The sequence below is a fragment of the Nothobranchius furzeri genome, chromosome 5, assembly GCF_043380555.1.
Source record: "Nothobranchius furzeri strain GRZ-AD chromosome 5, NfurGRZ-RIMD1, whole genome shotgun sequence".
Classification (NCBI taxonomy): Eukaryota; Metazoa; Chordata; class Actinopteri; order Cyprinodontiformes; family Nothobranchiidae; genus Nothobranchius; species Nothobranchius furzeri.
Window position 1 is genome coordinate 50688577 of NC_091745.1, and position 14739 is coordinate 50703315.

At 46.3% G+C, this 14739-nt stretch overlaps 1 protein-coding gene across 3 annotated transcripts in view; it reads right to left on the reverse strand.

The window, feature by feature from the left end:
- Nucleotides 1-416: 416 nt before the first annotated feature.
- Nucleotides 417-14739, reverse strand: part of LOC107378855 (antizyme inhibitor 1) — a 43380-nt gene continuing 29057 nt past the window's right edge. For 2 of the 3 annotated variants that reach the window (XM_015949304.3, XM_015949303.3), the window contains exons 9-12: nucleotides 5611-5776; nucleotides 1117-1232; nucleotides 781-998; nucleotides 417-702 (exon numbers count right to left, since the gene is read on the reverse strand). In XM_015949304.3, the coding sequence (XP_015804790.3) occupies nucleotides 588-702; nucleotides 781-998; nucleotides 1117-1232; nucleotides 5611-5776 (615 nt within the window). In that variant the 3' untranslated portion in view covers nucleotides 417-587. The remainder of the gene's footprint in view (nucleotides 703-780; nucleotides 999-1116; nucleotides 1233-5610; nucleotides 5777-14739) is intronic. The other variant, XM_054740515.2, reaches the window with a different exon arrangement.

The following is a 14739-nucleotide window of genomic DNA, read 5'->3' on the forward strand; positions in this document are numbered from 1 at the left end:
TAGTCTTTGACTAGATATCACGAGGCTTATAAAGTGATGACATGAGCCGCTATTTTGCCGTGTACGTACCCAGTGGGGGGTCTCCCAGGTAGATCAGGAAATGCCAGGTCCAAGAACCTCGGGTGTACGCTGGAGCTGTCGGTGCAGCGGTCACAACGTTTCAAAGCCCGTCTGGAGGGTCGACCCCGGTACCGTTCGGCGGCGCGTCAGCAGGTGCTCTTATTTTGAAAAGGATGTCGTCTGGTTGTTAAACGACGAAAATCTCCAAATGCGCAGTAATCTATTTCATTTTTGAGATCATTGTTTTGTTTTGATCTATGTGAAGCACTTTGTGATTCTATGTCTGTGATTCGTGTTATATAAATAATATTTACTTACTTACTTACTATACTGAATCACAAAGAATAATGCATGAATATCATTTGGATTCATCTGTTTTATTGAATACTAACCAACATGTTCTGTGCTTTTCTAGGTGTAATCATACATTATATACTGAGGTCTGTTCAGGCTGGTCCCGTTAGTGAAGTATACATCGTGTGATGGTAGCAGCATTGGAAGCTGAAGACTTGTAGGTCAGGTAGATGCTAAGCAGGAACAGACAGCTCAGCCTCTGTCTGGCAGGAGCTGAGAAAATAAGGGACCACTGAGAAGTTCTTGAGTGTAGCTGCTTGAGTGACACCAGTGTCCTGCATGTCAAACCTGAAAGAGGAAAAACACAAGTCAGCAAAAAGAGAGGAACAAAATAAAAAAAATTACATAAAAGTGAGAAAAACTTGCCAGTCTCTAGAAGAAATGACATAATAGACAGGAGGTGGTGTTGAATCAGTGGAGGGGAGGAGCAGCTGACCCAGACCATAGGCCCCAGCTTGTGTGAACACTAGCCAGTCTCCTACATCAAGCTCAGGTAAGAGACAGTGCTCCACCACCTGGTCCAGCGCATCTCCAGAGGGACCCCAGAGGCTGCTGCTGAACACTGGAGCATCCAGGGACGTCTTCTGAAAGATCACCATTGAATCACGGCAAGACAACGTCAAATTTATGATTAATATAAAGGAAAAGACAAGTTGAATAGTGGCTATCTCTTCAAAAGAAGAGCAAATGTTTGAGACTCACCTTGTACATGGATGGAGTTAGAATCTGTGCTTCAGAGAGTTTGCTAGAAAAGGATCCATACACCCCCTCACTCATGTGGTATTGGAATTCTGGCTCCTCATTGGGGGACAACCCATCTGTTAGTGGTGGAAAATTTTTCATTTTACTATCTGATGTAAACAATAAAATAATCCACTGGTCCTTCTCAAAAATTTGCAAATTGTGATAGTTCATTATTCTCTGTAATGTACTGATAAACATTAGACTTTCATATATATTAGATTCATTACACACAACTGAAGTAGTTCAAGCCTTATATTGTTTCTAATATTGATGATTTTGGCATACAGCTCATCAAAACCCTAAATTCCCATCTCAAAAAATCAGCATATCATGAAAAAGTTCTCTAAACGAACTATTAACCTAATCATCTGAATCACCTAATTAACTTTTTTTTTTACCGTGTCCTGTCTGGCTGTGAAGCAAACAGAATTGATGTCTGAATGCTGGTAACAAGCCTTACAGATTTATTCTCAGGTGGAGCATCAAAGCGTCTGCTTTTAATGTCACGCCTGATACTTAAAACTTTATTGTTATTGTTTTTGAATGCTTGTAATTCCGACCACACACGGAGACAGAGGTGAAAGAGAAAGGGAAAGACAAAAGGTGGGGAGAGAGGGGGGAAGGGGGTGGGTGTCATGGTTTGGAGGGAAAGTTCGGACCCAAAATGCAGATACCCAGGATGACACGAGGCAGGAGTAGATAAAGAAAAATCCTTTTATTGGAGGAGCCAAAAACTAAAATAAATCCAAAAGGCTGGGAGCCTGCAAATCCAAAAGGCAGTTCAAAAACAAGAGGCCAAAAAAACAGGAGGCTGGATAAGGCTGAGATCAAAGAAACACTGGAGACAAGACAAGACAGACAGAATACAAACACACTGACAGCAAACAATGGACCGACACAACGCAGAGACAAGACAGGGCTTATATAGACAGGGAGGAGCAATTAGGGAAACAGGAAGCAGGTGTGTGGAGTGAGGCTGGAGGGAAGGCAGGTGACACCAATTATCTGGATGGGGAAGAGAACCAGTGGAGGGCAGATAAAACTAAAACTATATTAAACACAAAACTAAACCTAAAGACTAAGGGAAGGACTCACACAAACACATACACATACTGACACACACATACAATGAACTGGGGAACAAGAGGCTGGAGCTACAACTTGACACACAACAGAGATGCAGACAAAGGAGACATGAGGGCACCAAGAGAACACAAAAGGAGAAACTGGAGTGGGAACTGGAGGAGCTGGAGAACAAAGGGACACAGAACATGACAGTACCCCCCCCCCCCCCCCAAGGGGCGGATACCAGACGCCCAAACAAGAACAAACAACAACAAGCACAAGACAAGACAACACAGGACACGAAAAAACCAGAGGGAGGGAGAGGAGGGAACCAACAAAACACAAACCAAAAAGGGCGGGCGAGGGGGGGAACAGGAGACCCCGGGAGGCCGGCGACAGGGAACCAGGAGCCGGGACCAGAGAAGTCTAGGGGGTCGGCGAAGGGGGACCAGGAGGCGGGACCAGGAAACCCTGGGGATAGAGGCTTTTGGAGGAGGAGGACGAGGAAAGATCTCTGGAGACAGGGGCTGGGACTCTGGAGACGGGGACTGAGACTGGAACACTTGAGACCGGGAGACACGCTTGAGACTGGGAGGCTTGAGACTGGGAGGCTTGAGATAGGAACGCTTGAGACTGGGAGGCTTGAGACAGGAACGCTTGAGACTGGGAGGCTTGAGACAGGAACGCTTGAGACTGGAAGGCTTGAGACAGGAACGCTTGAGACTGGGAGGCTTGAGACAGGAACGCTTGAGACTGGAAGGCTTGAGACAGGACCACTTGTGACTGGGAGGCTTGAGACAGGACCACTTGTGACTGGGGGACTTGAGACAGGAACACTTGTGACTGGGGGACTTGAGACAGGAACATTTGTGACTGGGGGACTTGAGACAGGAACACTTGTGACTGGGGGACTTGAGACAGGAACACTTGTGACTGGGGGACTTGAGACAGGATCACTTGGGACTGGGGGACTTGAGACAGGATCACTTGGGACTGGGGGACTTGAGACAGGAACACTTGTGACTGGGGGACTTGAGACAGGATCACTTGGGACTGGGGGACTTGAGACAGGATCACTTGGGACTGGGGGACTTGAGACAGGAACACTTGTGACTGGGGGACTTGAGACAGGATCACTTGGGACTGGGGGACTTGAGACAGGAACACATGGGACTGGGGGACTTGAGACAGGAACACTTGGGACTGGGGGACTTGAGACAGGAACACTTGGGACTGGGGGACTTGAGACAGGAAACGGGGAGGCTTCCACTTCAGAGCTGGGAACGTCTGCTTCAGAGCCGGGGACGGGAACATCTGCTTCAGAGCCGGAGACGGGGACGTCTGCTTCAGAGCCGGAGACGGGAACGTCTGCTTCAGAGTCGGAGACGGGAACGTCTGCTTCAGAGTCGGAGACGGGAACGTCTGCTTCAGAGTCGGAGACGGGAACGTCTGCTTCAGAGCCGGAGACGGGAACGTCTGCTTCAGAGCCGGAGACGGGAACGTCTGCTTCAGAGCTGGAGACGGGAACATCTGTTTCAGAGCTAGGAGGCTTTGACCCTTGGACCGGAGCCGTCGACCCTTGGAACGGAGCCTCGTGGACGGGCTGGACCGGAGCCTGAGGGTCCTCCACCGCTGAGGCAGGATGCGATGCGTCCTCCGGGACCACCGCCGAGACAGGATGCGATGCGTCCCTCGGGACCACCGCCGAAGCAGGATGCGATGCGACCCTCGGGACCACCGCCGGAACAGGATGCGATGCGACCCTCGGGACCACCGCCGAAGCAGGATGCAATGCGACCCTCGGGACCACCGCCAAAGCAGGATGCGATGCGACCCTCAGGACCACCGCCGGAGCAGGACGCGATGCGACCCTCGGGACCACCGCCGGAGCAGGACGCGATGCGACCTTCGGGACCACCGCCGGAGCCGGATGCGATGCGACCTTCGGGACCACCGCTGGAGCAGGATACAATGCGACCTTCGGGACCACCGCTGGAGCCGGATGCGATGCGACCTTCGGGACCACCGATGGAGCAGGATGCAATGCGACCTTCGGGACCACCGCTGGAGCAGGATGCAATGCGACCTTCGGGACCACCGCTGGAGCATGAAGCGATGCGCTGACCCCAGAAGACCTCTGACGGCGGCTGCGGCGTCGTCGACGTGGGGGGTCCTGGGTCAACGGAGGTGTGGAGACGGCAGAAACAAAAGATGAGGAGGAATAACAACCCACCAGGGATGAAGAGGCAGCGTTGTCGGGATCAGGTGAGGGTGTGGTGATTTGGCCCATCAGAGGTGCTGAGACGGCGCCAACTGGTTCAGGGGAGAAGGAGACAAAGCCGGTTCTGATGGTCAGAGGCGGGGAGGTGTGGCGCTTGGAAGATGCTGAGAGGACGGCTCTTACAATGGCGCTTGCTGACAGCTTGTGATCCACTGCAAAGGAGGGAGCTTGTGGGCTGCTGCAAGCGTCCCGCAGATCGTCTGCGAAATCCCAAAAACCCAACTCCTCTAAGGGATATTGCTTGAGGTAACGGCTGGCCCATTGCAGGGCTCTTCCCCTTAGATGGGGCACCGTCTTAATAATCTGTTTGGTGTCCAACATGTTCGGGCCACAACACCCCACCAAGTCCAAGACAAAAGTCCGACAGGAGTCCAGGTCACCATAAAAATCATACATCCGGGCAATCCGCTGGGTCCTGGTTGGTCGGTCCATTCTGTCACGGTTTGGAGGGAAAGTTTGGACCCAAAATGCAGATACCCAGGAAGACACGAGGCAGGAGTAGATAAAGAAAAATCCTTTTATTGGAGGAGCCAAAAACTAAAATAAATCCAAAAGGCTGGGAGCCTGCAAATCCAAAAGGCAGTTCAAAAACTAGAGGCCAAAAACACAGGAGGCTGGATAAGGCTGAGATCAAAGAAACACTGGAGACAAGACAAGACTGACAGAATACAAACACACTGACAGCAAACATTGGGACCGACACAACACAGAGACAAGACAGGGCTTATATAGACAGGGAGGAGCAATTAGGGAAACAGGAAGCAGGTGTGTGTTTACAAGTGGACATTGTTGTCCTTTAAGGTCACAAGTGTATAGTGTTTTTTTTCCATAGTGCTCCCTTAGTCTATTTTCAAAATTCCAAATAGAATTTCGAAATTTGTCCAGAGAGAGGTTTTGCAACAACATTTTATACCATATGCACAAACAAGGGTGAAGTGGCGTCCAAAAGAAAAGCAAAATAACCTTCAAATGGACAAAAATGGCCCTGGTGACGCCTGAGGGTTAAATGATTGCAAAAAGTCTGGAGCGGCAATAATCAGTTTTGAAACTTCTGAAGAAATCGAAATATATTGCTTAATATGATCTCAAAGATTCAAGCTACTGACCGTGTTCCGGGCCCTGCAGGTCCCGGGCCACCACCTCCTTAGAGACAACATTAACAGCAAGGGTGAAAGCAGAAGATACAAAGAAGCCTCCAGGCTCAGCGATGATAGAAACTCCAGTGGAAGATGGGAAATACACATCCACCATCATCATAATGGCATTGTTGATCTGAAAAAGGCAGGAAAGGTTTACTCAGGTCAGCACTCGGAGCAAGAGTTCCATATCAATCCTCAGGAACAGAGTTTAAACACTGAATAGCTTCCTCAATAGAACATAGAAAAGAGGGTGAGAAAGAAACAAGTCAAAGGCACACAAGAGCAGCGAAACAAGAAGCAGAAAGTACAATAAAGAAATCAGCCGTAACAGACCACTACACAAAAGAGAATCATATAATGGACTCGGACAGAACAAGGATCATAAATACAGAGCAACAAAAATATGATGGACTAAGGAAGCCACAGAAATAAGGAGAAATGGACACACAACCATGAACAGAGATAATGGGGTCTACACATTGGATCAAGAATGGGACTTCGGAGAGGAGAGCGCAGGCAGCAGAGGACAACATCGTTCTTTGTTGCCTGCGGATAAACAGATGTTAACAGCGGTTAGCTTTGAAGAAGTCCGCAGGAGTGGTCGAAATTGTCAGTGAAAAAGGTAAAACAACCTTTTCCTGTGTTAAAAAAAGAACCAAATAATGCAAGACCAAAGGCTTTTAGAAGTCTTTTCAATGATGGCATGCGCTGAAAGTGAAGGTTGGGCTCCCCACAGACACCTCTTGCTCGACAGGTAAGCTGAAGTTTGGCATGCTATTTGGTGAAATTCATTTCAGGTTATTGCTAGAAGAAGTTTTTAACAACTATATTCTAATTTTCCAGGGAAGAATTGTTTGATTTTGATTGGAGAATAAACTTAGTTGTTACTAGCAGAGAAGTTTATCCAAATGGAAATACTTATAGTTCCCAAAAATAATATGCTATGGAAGCATAAACAAATCAGAAAAGGAATAAGATGCATAGGTAGACAGATGCCAGTAGTGCAATGCGGGTGAAAGAAGAAATAAGTAAAATAAAAATCTAAAATTTTGAATAAAAAACAGAACTGCACATAAATAAATATAAACCTAACATTAAAATACACAAATCCTCTTTTCTTGAGTAAGTGTCTGCTGCAAAGCCGGCAGCTACTTGTAAACCGAGCAGAAAACGGCTGGCAGTTAATGAGTTAAGGTAAAGCAGACCCTCGGAGCTGTCAACTGCTCCCTGACCAACAGAGGCATACCTAGGTATGTCACGGCATTTCCTGAGTGAAGATGGTGGAGTGAAAATGAGGATCATTTCCCCACACTTGCCCAAAAAAGATTTAGCCACACTAGGCTGGCTAAATCTTTTCTGTGCATCCCTGCCACTTCCACACCATCGGAACTTCTCTGCAGCTGGGAACATCTGCTCTCACAAGAGAGCAAATCTTTCTCCAGAACATTTCGAAATGCTGACTTACCTGACTGTGAACAAGAGCCTTGTGTAGGAAAAAAAGACTATTTTAGCTGGATGCATTTGTGAACACAAGTCATTTTTGTGTACAATTTATTTTTGGATTTACGTGCCTACTTCTATTTGACTGTGTAGCATTTTAATTAACAGGTTGCAAAGTAAATTAAAAGTTGTCTGATAAGCTTTCATCTCTTCTTTAGAATGGCACAAAGCGGATCACACTTGTAACGTGAGGAAATATGGGTTTTCTGTCACAATGGTGGTGTTGGACGCAGCTGGGTCATAGCTGGGTCGCTGAGAACTTTCACCCACAGATTAAGACCTGAACGCCAGCGAGTCTGGGAGGAAACCATAGCATCTGCCACCTGCAGTCTACCAGAAGATGTGTTTACATGAGTTGTACCTAGACCAAGTCAAAACATAAAGTTTAAACTTCTTTTTCGTGATTTTAATGTTAAAATAACCATTATCATTTTGCTCATTATAAATGTGTTTAATCAAATGAATGACTAGTATGCTTTGGGGTAATTATAATGGATTAATGAATCCACACTTAAGTAGATAATGTTGAATGTGTGGTACTGACCTTCACACTCAAGCACACAAACATTCACACACACCCACACACATCTGCCCACAGTAAACTCCAGACACATTTGATGACGCACATGTTTTGCTTTGAGAAGAGAGGTTTTTGGTAAGTTTTCAGTATTATGTGGCAGTTCGTGTTGGACAACGGGAGAGAACAGACCTAAAAACCGAAAGGGGGGGCAGAGCCTGTTGGCTCGTTCTTCCCCCCTTTCACGCTGTTTCTGCCAAGCCAGGCAGAATAGCTGAATCGCGACTTCTAACGAAGACTCATTACCGAGTCTTTTGATTTCTGAGTGAATTAACTTAAGAAAGCGCATCGATAAAACGCTCTACCATCCACGTGTACCGAGGGCAACTCTGGACCGGTTCCGTTCGACACCTACGTCTCCTGTCAGCCGCCGGTGTCATCTGGATGAACCACAACATCCTCCACGGCCCGGATCCGAAAGAGGGTCCACAAGAGTTCGGTGAGACAGAGCACGGTTTTAGCGTTTGATGCAGTTCTCTGATAAGACCTAAGTTTATCCAAACCATCACTTCACTCAGACACCTGTTTCTTCCTGAAGCAAAATCAGACTCACACACGCATTCATGTCACAACATTCTCAATCTTCATAAATTCACCAGAAGTTCTATTTGAGCAAGAACAGCATATAAACTGTTAAAAGATTGTCCCACAAAGTTGCCAATGTGATTGTTATTTCCTGTTTGTCAATTTTCAAAATCATTAGTTTAATTTGAAGAATTAAAACTTTTAATCCTTCAAACTTGTTTCCTCATTGAACTGAAACACAGACACTCAGATATTATCGGCAGTTTATGGATGAAAACAACCTTTGAGTCTTCTGAACAATATAAAATTTGGTTATTGATTTATTAAAATTAATATTCCGAATTAATACGTAGCATGGTTTCTCTTTCATAAAAGAGCATAAATCCATAACGCTACATTTAATGGCGAGCGTATCCAGTCTTCTATATCTGCGATATGTCTGATTTCTTACATCTAAAAGCTACAAACAACGCTTTTCTCTGTGTTTCACTTTGATGTCTTATTTTGAAAAACCGGAAATTGTTCCGCTGAAGTCACTCTTTCGGGAGACGTCCGGGTGATAACTTGACGGGGAAGATCTCCGATCTCAAATTGACCGCAAATTACAGACCTAACTTTGATTTATCCCATCTTCGCCTTCGGAGCGAACGTGTGAGTTGTGCTTTTGACTAAATTCTGTCCATTTTGACGCGCCGCCGCGTCTCTAATCTACCCTCAGGTCGGAAAGCTACGTTTCCGCTCTGACCATTGCTGGGTGAGCTACCGTGAGCAGCTTATCCTCAGTTCCTAAAATTAACACTAAATTCTCCGAACCTCCGAACCGAGACTACATTCTCGGACACCTTTCGTCTCAGTGTGTTGACACTGTGGGCGAGTTATTGTGGAAAATATCTCCATTGCATGGGCGACTTATAGAAACGGAATCTGAACGGAATGCCCGTAGGCACCTACTGTTGCTTGATTGCACGGTAAACGTCGTAAGCCGGGTTATGGCCGTCACGCGTTACTGCATTCAGATTGCGTACGCTTTTTGAAGTCCGTATTACAAGCGGGGCGAGATGCCTACTTGTTAATCGGGAAAATTTAAGTCTGGTCGCTACAGACAAAGAATGCTAGACCTGGCCGGAGAGCTAAGCTAGCACCACAGTTAGACAAAAAGGGAACGCGTCCCGTTAGATTGTCATACCATTTCTGACACAGTTAGTCTGTGTCCTCACAAAACCCGCATTGGCGGTGGTTCTTGTAAATCGCTACGGTGTGTAGAATCTACATTTTGCTACGTTTGTCCGTCTGATAGCATCTCGGCAGCGTAGGGTTTATTTATTTATTTTTTTTATTATTTTTATTTTGGACCGGTGATCGGGTCGGCTTTCACAGCCTCCATCGCTCGGATCCATGCCTTTTTCTTCCATCTTGTGAAGTGGTGTGTATTCATTTCTCTATCAACAATTCCTTGTTTTACCCTGTGTCATAAAGTTAAGTAGGCTACGGACAGTCCTTGTTTGTGTGAGACATATTAAGGAATCTGCCCGGAGTTTTACGTCGGCTCAGAAGGTAAAAACGCGAGTTGCTCTGAACTTAATGGGAGATGGACGAGACACGACAAAATCTTTCTTGCACTGTTACACCTGGTGTAGGGTTCTCTGACGTTCTGCTTCCAGAACATGCCAAGACGCAGGAGACTGTTCACCGGCCGAGCATCGCTGGTCCCTCCGCCCGCCCGAACGGGCCCGTTTTAGGCGGGTGCCGCCGGTCGGGAGCAGTGGGGACTAGTGGCTGCGGTTCGGTGCCAGCTGCACTGGGTCAGAGGTGGTTCTGGTCTGCAATTCACGACGTGAATTCATGCAACATGCTGTTTACAGTCATAACGCTTTTTCTTTACTTTTATTTCTTCCAGGGGGTCAAAAACCCACCATCAACATCAAGGTTTAAAAAAAACAACACTTTCTCTGCTGCGTTTAAGCTGAATAAATCTCTTGAGCCTATGGTTAACCTCTCTGACAAACAGGTTGTGCTTAACCCTTTGTTTCCTAATGCTTCTCCTCTGTCATCCATGTTAAAGGCTGAACATCTCTCCAGCATGGGTGTGAAATCTTCAGGCTGTGACCCACCGCTTCAGTCAGAGGTCTGCTTTACTCGTCAGTCCGCCTCATGCACAAACCAGCTTCTTTATCGGGGCGTGATGGAAACGTCAGCCGCCGTGAAACACTTGTGGTCTCTGGACGGAGCTACCATGCCATTTAAGGGGTTTGTGCCCGGACATCTTGACCTTTATGTGAATGACCTTGTCACTTTTCAGTTTGTGACCTCTGCTAACACGGTGGCCAATTCTTTTCTCCTTTCACAGGGGTGTGACTTAGTTTCGGGCCTCTGTGCTCTCTTTCCTGTGATTTCTCTTACAGGTGACCACGACGACACAGAAAACCCTGCGGTTTCCAGCAGTCCTGTGGTCAGTGGCGATATTAAAGGTGGCTCGGTGGTTGCTGCGCACACCTCTCTCACGGGCTCGGGAAGGCAACCCGGCCCGGGAGGTGTAGGTGCGTGCAGTGATGCTATGCTCGGGGCCCCTCCTGACAAAGGGGGGGTGCTGAGTGGCTCTGAGTTTTCCGTTGCGGACATCAACCGGTTCGGGGGAACGCCTCCTCCGAGCGGGCGGGTCATTGCAGAAATCGACACTGACCTTCCACCAATTCGGCTGACAACATTGACCTCCGACCCGGAGTTAGGTGCTGCACCTTCTACGGGGCGGAGTTCTAGTCAGTCTGTAAATACTCTGGTTAAACCGGGTTTTTCTGATTCAGTGTGGGAACCTCCATCATTCTTGGGAATAAAGTATTCTTGGCTTCAGTTTTCAGGACAGACCATGTTCCTAAAGCTATTGTCATGTCTGTATCTGATTCTAAACATAGCTAGGTTTGCTTTGACACCCGTGACACAACCATCCTTGGATCACTCCTTTTCAGAACCTCCAAGCCCAACACCTCCAGGTCTTTGGACATCTGAACACCTACTCTTTCAGCACGATTCAGGTGACAATGTGCATCTTCTTGGTATTAGGGCTTTTAAGAGCTTAAGAACTGTTCTTTGTTATGCTTCACCTGTCTCACAGACACGGCATAAGTTTGAGAAACAAAAGGGGGGTGGGGAGCCTCCTCCTGCTTTGCGAGCATCATTTTCGCATTTCCAGTTCACTACTATTTCTGATCACAACAAAGTCGCCTCCGTAAAGCTGCAACACAACTTTGAGCAGGTAAAATCAGGTTCTGATCTAACAGCTAAACCATCAGCTTCGCTCCAGTTCCAAACGGGACCCTCAGGTAAATTCAAACAAGTTTCCCTGTGGGTTCGTAACACAAGATACAAACAGTTTGATAACCAAATCGCTTATGAGCCTGCTCCCACAGATACGTCCAAACTCGTGTCTCTGTGGGTCCGCAATACCAGATTCAAAACTCTATTCTGACCGACTCTATTCTGACCGGATTCTTTTCCACTGACTGGTGGACCGTTACAAATTCTCTCGTTTGTGGGATGAATTTTTAACAAATGTGATATCCTTTGGTTTTTTTTTCAGGATACCTGCCTCCAGCCAGGGTCCTGTTACTAACTCACATCTTTAGGGATTACTAACCTACTGATTTACATTTTTAGAACTGATTTACATCTCTATCTTTTTATTAGTGCTTTGTGTAGCATGATTATATTTGATTACAAATTTGGTTTTATTTTGTTACTATTTCCCTTAAAGGGCCACAAGCCAATTTGCCCTTCATTTTCATGATTATTTCTTTTATATATATGCCTTTAATTAATGCAGCCTGCTGAGTCTCACATATCAGTTAGGATTTACTTTCTTTTATTTGTGTTTTCTCTGCATCACGTTTTTACATGACACGTAGAACAGGGTGCAGTACATTTCTTCTTTAGATAATTCACAAAAGGCATCCACATTTTCCCAGAGGCACCCATAGATAGGTTTTGATTGATTTCTTTGTTTTGCATCAAATGCTATCTATCGTGTGGGCTGTCTCACTTTGTCTCCTTCTCCGAGCTCGTATGGACTACATCCCATCAGAGGGGTCGTCTTCACCATCCTTCAACTGGTTTCCTGTCGCATGGGGCTTCGGTCGTGGTTCGAGCGGTGTCGAGGTCGTCACTGGACTTCGCCTGGACTACGCCTGAGGAACACATCACCTGCCCAGCTCCGTGTGACACACGAGCTGCTTATCCTTTGAATACCTTTGCATTATTGCTGATGAAAATTAACTGCTATTGAAATAGCTCTGCTTTCAAGATTCCCTAAGTGGATTACTTTACAATGATTGCAACAGTTTTGGCCTTAATCATCTGATCAGGATAGACTCCCTTCTACACGAGACCTGTGGTGACGCTTCATCGTTCCTGCCTTCATCTGGGATGTCTACCTTCACGAGTACATCACGTTATTGTGGTAGTGACGTCAGGTGGCCTCTGCTTGACCTCCATGTCGTCACAAAAAGGGGGGAATGTAACGTGAGGAAATATGGGTTTTCTGTCACAATGGTGGTGTTGGACGCAGCTGGGTCATAGCTGGGTCGCTGAGAACTTTCACCCACAGATTAAGACCTGAACGCCAGCGAGTCTGGGAGGAAACCATAACATCTGCCACCTGCAGTCTACCAGAAGATGTGTTTACATGAGTTGTACCCAGACCAAGTCAAAACATAAAGTTTAAACTTCTTTTTCGTGATTTTAATGTTAAAATAACCATTATCATTTTGCTCATTATAAATGTGTTTAATCAAATGAATGACTAGTATGCTTTGGGGTAATTATAATGGATTAATGAATCCACACTTAAGTAGATAATGTTGAATGTGTGGTACTGACCTTCACACTCAAGCACACAAACATTCACACACACCCACACACATCTGCCCACAGTAAACTCCAGACACATTTGATGACGCACATGTTTTGCTTTGAGAAGAGAGGTTTTTGGTAATTTTTCAGTATTATGTGGCAGTTCGTGTTGGACAACGGGAGAGAACAGACCTGAAAACCGAAAGGGGGGGCAGAGCCTGTTGGCTCGTTCTTCCCCCCTTTCACGCTGTTTCTGCCAAGCCAGGCAGAATAGCTGAATCGCGACTTCTAACGAAGACTCATTACCGAGTCTTTTGATTTCTGAGTGAATTAACTTAAGAAAGCGCATCGATAAAACGCTCTACCATCCACGTGTACCGAGGGCAACTCTGGACCGGTTCCGTTCGACACCTACGTCTCCTGTCAGCCGCCGGTGTCATCTGGATGAACCACAACATCCTCCACGGCCCGGATCCGAAAGAGGGTCCACAAGAGTTCGGTGAGACAGAGCACGGTTTTAGCGTTTGATGCAGTTCTCTGATAAGACCTAAGTTTATCCAAACCATCACTTCACTCAGACACCTGTTTCTTCCTGAAGCAAAATCAGACTCACACACGCATTCATGTCACAACATTCTCAATCTTCATAAATTCACCAGAAGGTCTATTTGAGCAAGAACAGCATATAAACTGTTAAAAGATTGTCCCACAAAGTTGCCAATGTGATTGTTATTTCCTGTTTGTCAATTTTCAAAATCATTAGTTTAATTTGAAGAATTAAAACTTTTAATCCTTCAAACTTGTTTCCTCATTGAACTGAAACACAGACACTCAGATATTATCGGCAGTTTATGGATGAAAACAACCTTTGAGTCTTCTGAACAATATAAAATTTGGTTATTGATTTATTAAAATTAATATTCCGAATTAATACGTAGCATGGTTTCTCTTTCATAAAAGAGCATAAATCCATAACGCTACACACTTCAAACTAGGGCTGGAGGATCTATCGTCTTTTCGTTGTTGGCGGTTTTGACTGATCTACTTCATTTTTTTCGGTAAGTAAAATTATATTTATGTATTTTAGGTCACTGCCGAGCTGAGCTTAGATTTTAACATGTACTGTTTAACCATGAAATTTAAATGTAATAGGATCAAACCCAGTGCATTTAACATAATGCTGCACCTTAGAAAATGGGTTGAAATATAACATGTTGGTGTAGCTGGGTTCCGACTATCAGCTTGTGGAGCTCTCGGGAGACCTCGGTTTTCCACCCGTTCTCCCCTCCCCGCAGCTCGGTGCATCTCTGTCTGATCGCGGCTTCTGTCTGCTGTGCGGGCTGCCAGCTTGTGGAGCTCTGGGAAGGAAACCTTTCCACCCGGTTCTCCCCAGCGGCAGCTCTGCGCATCTCAGATCGCAGCGGCGCTTGTCTGCTGTGCGGCTGCCGGCTTGTGGAGCTCTCGGAGACCTCTGTGTTCCACCCGGTTTTACCCAGCGGTCAGCCCGGCGTATCTCTGACTCAGAAGCTCTGGTGTTGTGCACAGTTAACTCCGGTTGTAGCTAGGTTGCTACCTCTGTTAGCTTAGCTCCCACCTCCGCGCTGGCTTTGGGTTAGCTTCAGGTTAGCTTGTAGCTAGTTCGACCGGGTGTC